This window comes from Cebus imitator, unplaced genomic scaffold (genome assembly GCF_001604975.1).
Source record: "Cebus imitator isolate Cc_AM_T3 unplaced genomic scaffold, Cebus_imitator-1.0 Scaffold44, whole genome shotgun sequence".
Lineage (NCBI taxonomy): Eukaryota > Metazoa > Chordata > Mammalia > Primates > Cebidae > Cebus > Cebus imitator.
This window is the reverse complement of record NW_016107359.1, coordinates 5,642,906-5,651,469: the sequence shown is the minus strand read 5'-3', so window position 1 is coordinate 5,651,469 and position 8,564 is coordinate 5,642,906. Positions and strand designations below refer to the sequence as shown.

The window sequence follows — 8,564 nt, the reverse complement described above, 5'->3', positions numbered from 1 at the left end:
GTAGCCAGGTGCCATGGCATATGCCTATAATCCCAGCACTTTGGGAGGCCAACGCGGGCAGATCACGAGGTCAAGAGATTGAGACCATCCTGGTCAACATGGTGAAACTCTGTCTCTACTGAAAATACAAAAATTAGCTAGGCGTGGTGGTACGCCTGTAGTCCCAGCTATTCCGGAGGCTGAGGTAGGAGAATCTCTGTCTCAAAAAAAAAAAGGTGTAACTCCAGACATGATTGTGATGTATAAGAAAGCTCATGCTGCTATACGAGAGAATCCAGTCTATGAAAAGAAGCCCAAGAAAGACGTTATAAAGAAGAGATGGAACCATCCCAAAATGTCCCTTGCTCAGAAGAAAGAAGCTGAAAAGAAGGCAGGCTTTGTCAGAGCTCAGGAGTGGGATGCTGAGAGCTAAACCAAACAATTTTCTATGAGGATTTTTCAGATAAAGACAATAAACTTACAGAGAGCAATTAAAAAAAAAAATAGTATTCAGCTACTTGGGAAACTGAGGCGGGAGATCAGTTGAGGCCAGGAGTTCCAGAGCAACCTGGGCAACATAACAAGACCCTGTCTCTAAAAAAAGGTTTTTAATTAGCCGGATATGGTAGCACACACCTATAGTCCCAGCTGCTTGGGAGGCTGAGGTGGGAGGATTGCTTGAGCCTAGGAATTTGAGGCTGCAGTGAGCTGTGATTATGCCATTGCACTCTACCCTGGGTGACAGAGACCTTGTCTCAAAAAAGAAAGAGAGAGAGAGAGAGAAAGAAAAAAGAATTCATATTAAGTTTTAACACATTTACTAACAATAGTTAACATTATTGGGTGTTTCCTGTGTACCCTTTATTTAATATTTTTCCTTGTATTATCTCATGTACTCCTTATAACAGTCTCATGGTTTTATTATGTAAATTTTATAGATGAGGAAACCAAGGTTAAGTAAGTTGCCCAAAGTCACATAGTGAGCGGACATGTTTTTAGTCTTTGTACAGTAGCTGCCCCTAAATATGAGATATTGTACAAGGTCTTATAGAGAATTAAAGATGAGTAGTACATAGGCATTCCCTGTTCTAAGTAGAATAAGAAAAAAATACTAACCTAACAACAGAAAAGTAAATTACTTGACAAGTAAATTACAATGTGAAAATGTTACCTTCTTTTAAGGAAAACTCAAATACAAGTGGAAGGGTATTTTCAATCTCTTGACATGAAGGAGCAGTATTTGAAGGCTAGATTCTCCATCAGGTCATTTATTTGACTGACTGTTCATATTACCTTGAAAGTATGGAGAGAGACATTCTTTTGGAGTGAAAGCCTTTGGTATTGAAGCTGGCGTGAAAGAATATTGACATAAATATTACAGTTACTTTTCTCCAAAATATTTCTTAAATCATGTAAACTCGAATGGCCAGAAAACTAAAATAAAACCATCAGACAAACTTTTTGTCCCCATGAGCATAGGAAAACCAGAACTAGCGTTTTGTTTTGTTTTGTTTTGTTTTGTTTTGTTTTTTGTTTTGTTTTGTTTTGTTTTGAGGCAGAGTCGCACTGTCACCCAGGCTGGAGTGCAGTGGCGCAATCTCAGCTCACTGCAACCTCCTGCCTCTGAACTAGCATATTTTAAGATTAATTTCCCACAAACTGTCATATTATTCTCTTTGGTGTAAACAAAAGAAAATCAGTTGTAAGACAGCAAGACAAAATGGCAAATTAGAATCATAGTATTTTAGGCCAGAACATGAATAGCCCTAAGATTTGTCATGTTATGGTTATTAAAAATAATTCAGCAGATCTCTAGAAGAATATGGAAGAAACTGGAACAGTGGTTGCCTCTGGGGAGAGGAATTCTATGGCTAAATGATAAAGTATATGAGTGAGAAATTATTTATTTTTCTATGTGCATGTATTATCTATTCAAAATACTCATTGTAATTTTTACTTAAAATATTCAGAAACATCCCTGAAATGTAAACATCTTAAAGCTTTAATTATTGAGACTTAACACAGCAGTGATGTGGAAGAATAATTCACAGTAATATTAATCACATCAATAAGTACTGATTAGGCACGTTAACATCTGTTAATGGCTGGGTGTGGTGGCTCACACCTGTAACCCGAGCACTTTGGGAGGCCAAGGTGGGCAGATCGCCAGAGCTCAGGAGTTCAAGACCAGCCGGGGTGACATGGTGAAATCCTGTCTTTATAAAAAAATACAAAAAAGTAGCCAGGCATGGTGGCGTGCGCCTATGGCTACTTGGGAGGTTGAGGTGGGAGGTTCACTTGAGCCTGGGAGGTCAAGGCTGCAGTGAGCTGAGATCACACGACTGTACTCCAGCCTGCGTGATGGAGGAAGACCCTGTATCAAAAAAAAAAAAAAAAAAAAAAAATCAGTTATTGCTTTTTCCTCTTTAGTATAGCGAGCTGCTTCTAAAAATGATTCCCTCTTTTTCAAACCGATAGAAGAGGGAGAGAGAGAAATAAGTCACAGGACAGGAGTCTTCCTAGAAATACTGAAAAATATCTACTATTTTGTTATTTCATGAAGTCTCAAACTAAGTTTAAAAGTTAAACAACAACAATAGGGCTGGAAACCTTAGAATTCTAAGTCCAGCCCACAGACTTCTAAAGACTTCCACTGAAACAACACTCTGCCTACTGAGCATGCCCAGTTAGCTCCTCATCACCAGCAGAGAGTTCTATCACAGACTTGAAGATATGCTGAGACTGCAACAGTAGTGAGTTTAGACTGTGCTCGGTATTGAGGGGGAAAAAATAGCATAAAGGAAAAGTAGATGTGACCCAAAGAAAGTCTTCCCAAACTAACCATGACCCTAGAGAGCCAGACCCTCGGCATGGCGTCTTTACTATGTCTAGGGAAGTGAGGTGAGTGGTTAGGGTCCAAAAGCCTAGAAAATGTCATTAGTGAAAAGGAAAAAGTAACAGGTCCAGTGGGCAAGCAGGCAGGCCTCCAGGTGTCCTTTTTTCTTTCTTTTTTCCCTCCCAGCAAATTAGTGAATATTCGTGGAGGAGGGATTAAAATACTAGAAACATCAGCCAGTCAGACCTTCCAAAGGGTTTCACCTAAACTTAATACCTTAAATGCACCAATGTTATATCAGATGATGTAGGATTTTTCTGGTTATAATTGTATATACTGGCCAAGCCTAGTCTCATACCTATAATCCCAACACTTTTGGAGGCTGTGGTAGAAGGATTACTTGAGGCCCAGAGTTTAAGACCAGTCTAGGCAACATAGCAAGACCCTATCTCTACAAAAAGATTTTAAAATTAGTCGGATGTGGTGGTGTTCACTTATAGTCCCAGCTACTCAGGAGGCTGAAGTGGGAAATTCCTTAAGCCCGGAGTTCGAGGCTGCAGTGAGCCATGATCACACCACTGCCCTCCAGCCTGGGTGACAGAGCAAGAACCTGTCTCACTAAGAATAGTAATAATAATTATATATACCAATAAACAATTCTTAATTTTTTTCTTTTTTTTTTTAGCTTTTGGGAAACAGCTTCATTTTTCATCACAGCATGCTAACAACACTTAATTTTCTTGCTAATTAAAATAATTTATTTTTTTTGAGACAGAGTTTCACTCGTCGCCTGTGGTGGAGTACAGTGGCTTGGCCTCGGTTCACTGCAACCTCTGCCTCCCAGGTTCAAGCAATTCTCCTGCCTCAGCCTCCCAAGTAGCTGGGACTACAGGCATGCACCTCCACACTCGGCTGATCATGTATTTTTAGTAGAGACAAGGTTTCACCATGTTGGCCAGGCTGTTCTCAAACTCCTGACCTCAGGTGATCTGCCTGCCTCTGCCTCCCAAAGTGCTGGGATTACAGGTGTGATCCACCTCACCCGGCCTATTGTAAATATTTAAGGTGTACAACATGATATTTTGATATACATATAGTAAAATGGTTACTATAGTTAAGTATAGTCCTCAAAATAATTTTTAAAGTCACTAGCACTTCCCATTTTTGAAGAAGAAATCTCGTTTTCTTGAATGCTGACTTTTAATCCTTAACACAATCTGTAATCTTTTAGGTAAGAAAACAGGAAACATTTATTTCTTAATATTTTAAGATATTTGAACAGCTTTATATTTTATTTCCTAAGTACCATAGGAAGCATGTTATTATGGTAAATGTTAGTATAATGTATCATTTGCTATTGTCATTTTAGTTGTGGTGGTTGTGATGTTTAATTTGAGTGGGGTGACTTTTTTCCAGAATGGAATCACTAGTTCCCCTTGTACAGAGTTTGAAAAAACGGATGGAAGTACCAGACTATGAAATGGTAAATATTTTATATTAAAGTATAAAATTGACCCTTTAGAAAGACAATTTTCTGGGTAGAAAAATTTGCTTTTTGCTAAAGTAGTTCGTTTTTATTTGTGCTCCTGTGAAGTCTGAAAGAATTATTAAGAAATGAGTGAAAAAACACATACATTGAAATAGAATACTGGAAAAGTTCCAGAAAAAACATTTTTTCCTCAATTTTATGTATCGGGCAAAAGTCCTGTGTTTTTTTTTAAATTTTGTCTGTGGTCAGATCTCTCTTCAGCAGCCAAAAGTACACAATTTCTAAAATTGTCTGTTTTTTATGGATGAGTATTTATGCTTTCTTCTTCCTTCCTTTTTTTTCCTTCCTATTTAAAACCTTTTCTGTTTGCGAAACCGAAAGACAAAGAAAAAAGGGAGAGCTGTGACTAGCACATTTTAAATGTGTTAGGTGTTTGTCAACAGGGATCTGAATGCTGTGACCAAAGATACTTTGAGTCATAATTTCTTTTATTTTTATATCATTTTGCCGTCTTTGAAGCATATGTTTTCCCTTTTGACCTTGTACTTGAGATGAGAAAGCTGTAGCTTAAAATGTTCAAATGACTTCTCTCAGATTTGATGCCAAGGCCAAGACTTCCACGTCTCCTGCCCCTTAGTGTGGTCTTTCTCTTACTTCAGTAAGCTGAGTTTGCATGTTTTATTTACTTATGGAATACAGTCAGACCACTTGTTTGATTGAAGTATTGATTTAAGTATTGATTGAATTTATAAGATTTTGCTGGTATTCTTTAAAATAAGAGATGTCTGTTTTCACACTGCTGATAAAGACATACCAAAGACTGGGCAATTTACAAAAGAAAAAGATTTCATGGACTTACAGTTCCATATGGTTGGGGAGGCCTCACAGGCATGGCGGAAGGTGAAAGGTATGTCTCATATGGCAGCAGACCAGAGAGAGCTTCTGCAGGGAGACTCCCATTTTTAAAACCACGAGATCTCGTGAGACTCATTCACTATCATGAGAACAGCGTGGGAAAGACCCGCCTCAACAATTCAGTTACCTCCCACTGGGTTCCTTCCACGACATGTGGGAATTGTAGGAGTTACAATTCAAGATGAGATTTGGTTTGGGACACAGCCAAACCTTATCATTCCATCCCTGGCCCCTCCCAAATCCCATGTCCTCACATTTCAAAACCAACCATGGCTTTCCAACAGTCCCATAAAGTCTTAACTCATTTCATCATTAACTCAGAAGTTCACAGTCCAGCATCTCATCTGAGACAAGGCAAATTCCTTCCACCTTTGAGCCTGTAAAATCAAAGCAAGTTAGCTACTTCCTAGATACAGTAGGTATACAAGCATTGGGTAAATACAGCCATTCCAGATGGGAGGAATTGGCCCAAAAAAGGGGCAATGCAAGTCTGAAGTCCATCGGGGAAGTCAAATCTTAAAGCTCCAAAATGATTGTCTTTGACTCCATGTCTCACATGCAGGTCACACTGATGCAAGAGGTGAGCTCCCATTGTCTTGAGCAGCTCCACCAGTGTGGCTTTGCAGGGTATGACCTCCCTCCTGGCTGCTTTCACAGGCTGTTTTTGAGTGTCTGCAGCTTTTCCAGGCACACAGTGCAAGCTGTCAGTGGATCTACCATTCTGGGGTCTGGAGGACAGTGGGCTTCTTCTCACAGTTGCACTAGGCGGTACCCCTAGGGACTCTGGGTGGGGATCCTACCCCACATTTCCCTTCCATACTGCCATAGCAGAGATTCTCCATAAGGGCCCTGCCCCTGCAGCAAACTCTAACGCCTGAGCATCCAGGTATTTCCAAACATCTTCTGAAACCTAGGCAGAAGTTCCCAAACCTCAGGTCTTGACTTCTGTGCACTCACAGGCTCAACACTACATAGAAGCTGCTAAAGCTTGGGGCTTGCATCCCCTGAAGCCACAGCCCAAGCTCTATGTTGTCCCTTTTAGCCATAGTTGGAGCGGCTGGGACACAGGACACCAAGTCCCTAGGCTGCACACAGCACTGGAACCCTGGGTCCTGCCCATGAAACAATTTTTTCCTCCTAAACCTCCAGGCCTGAGATGGGAGGAGCTGCCGCAAAGGTGTCTGACATTCTCTGGATACATTTTCCCCATTGTCTTGGGGATTAACATTTGGCTTCTCATTACTTATGCAAATTTCTGCAGCCAGCTTGAATTCCTCCTCAAAAAAATGAAATTTTGTTTTCTTTCACATTGTCAGGCTGCAAATTTTCTAAACTTTTATGCTCTGTTTCCCTCTTAAAACTGAATGCCTTGGCCAGGCATGGTGGCTCACGCCTGTAATCCCGTCACTTTGGGAGGCCAAGGCAGGCAAATCATTTGAGGCCAGGAGTTCGAGGCCAGGAGTTCAAGACCAGCCTGGCCAACATGTGGAAACCCCGTCTCTACTAAAAATGCAAAAATTAGCTGGGTGTGGTGGCACATACCTGTAATCCTAGCTACTCGGGAGGCTAAGGCAGAGAATCACTTGAACCTGGGAGGCGGAGGCTGCAGTGAGCCGAGATAGCACCACTGTACTCCACCTTGGGTGACAGAACAAGACCATTCTCAAAAAAACTGGATGCCTTTAACAGCACCCAAGTCACCTCTTGAATCCTTTGCTGCTTAGAAATTTCTTCCACCACATACCCTAAATCATCTCTGTCAAGTTGATCGTTCCACACATCTCTAGAGCAGGGGCAAAATGCCAGCACTCTCTTTGCTAAAACATAAGAGTCATCTTTGCTCCTGTTCCCAACAAGTTCCTCATCTCCATCTGAGACCACCTCAGCCTGGATTTCATTGTCCATGTCATTGTCAGCATTTTGGTCCAAGCCATTCAACAAGTCTCTAGGAAGTTCCAAACTGTCCCACATTTCCCTGCCATCTTCTGAGCCCTCCAAACTGTTCCAACCTCTGCCTGTTACCCAGTTCCAAAGTTGCTTCACATTTTCAACAGCACCCCACTCTACTGGTACCAATTTACTGTATTAGTCTGTTTTCATGCTGCTAATAAAGACATACGAAGACTGGGCAATTTGCAAAAGAAAGAGATTTAATGGACTTAGTGTTCCACATGGCTCAAGAGGCCCCACAATCATGGCGAAAGGTGAAAGGCACACGTCACATGGCAGTGTGCAAGAAGAGTTTGTATAGGGAGATTCCTGTTTTTAAAACCATCAGGTTTCTGGCCAGGCGTAGTGGCTCACGCCTGTAATCCCAGCACTTTGGGAGGCCAAGGCGGGCGGATCACAAAGTCAATAGATCAAGACCATCCTGGCCAACATGGTGAAACCCCATTTCTACTAAAAATACAAAAATTAGCTGGGCATGGTGGCACGTGCCTGTAGTCCCAGCTACCAAGGAGACTGAGTCAGGAGAATCACCTAAACCAGGGAGGCAGAGGTTGCAGTGAGCCCAGGTCACGCCACTGCACTCCAGCCTGACAAAGCGAGACTGCGTCTCAAAAAAAAAAAAATGAATTACCAAATTGACTCAGCTAAAGACCAATAATCATAAAATGAAGAAGTAGTTAAAGAACTATTCTAAGAAGAGGCATCTGGTCCAGACAGGTATATAGGCGAGTTCTACCAACACTTCAGAGAGCAAGTAACTTTTATGACATATAAACTGTTAGGGAAAAAATAATCCCAATGCATAAAAATATTAAAAATTAAAAGTTTGTCATATTTAAGGTGTTAGATATCCCAGTTACCCTGATTTGATCTTTATATGCTATTATGAATGTATTACATTATCACATGTACCCTGAAAATATGTACATCCTTTATGTATCAATAAAAATAAAGATTTGTCAATAAGGCTATTAATGATTAAAGAAGCTTTTAAAAACAACCATCATACAGTGTAATTTTTAATTGTCTTATTTTCAGGTTCACCAGGCTGGTTTGACCTGCGATTATTCAGAACTTCCTCACCATATCAGCACAGAACAAGAAATAGAGTATCTGATTCAATCTGTACATTATTTACTGAAAAATTTACCAAAGCCTACTCTTGTGACAATTGCAAGGTAAGTGTGTTAGGCTGAATAATGGCAAACCAGAGATGCCCACATCCTAATCTCTGGAACCTGTAATATGTTGCATTATATTTATGTGCATAAAAGGGACTTTGCAGGGCCGGGTGCAGTGGCTCACGCTTGTAATCCCAGCACTTTGGGAGGCCGAGGTGGGTGGATCACAAGGTCAAGAGATCGAGACCATCCTGGTCAACATGGTGAAACCCTG

General features: G+C 40.9%; 1 protein-coding gene and 1 pseudogene across 2 annotated transcripts in view; both read left to right on the top strand.

The window, feature by feature from the left end:
* LOC108303002 overlaps positions 1-528 on the top strand; it is a 1,342-nt pseudogene extending 814 nt beyond the window's left edge.
* Positions 1-8,564, top strand: part of CUNH5orf22 (chromosome unknown C5orf22 homolog) — a 28,584-nt gene that overhangs the window by 13,391 nt on the left and 6,629 nt on the right. For both annotated transcript variants that reach the window (XM_017526836.2, XM_017526837.2), the window contains 2 exons: positions 4,232-4,298; positions 8,208-8,347. In XM_017526836.2, coding sequence (XP_017382325.1) covers positions 4,232-4,298; positions 8,208-8,347 — 207 coding nt within the window. The remainder of the gene's footprint in view (positions 1-4,231; positions 4,299-8,207; positions 8,348-8,564) is intronic.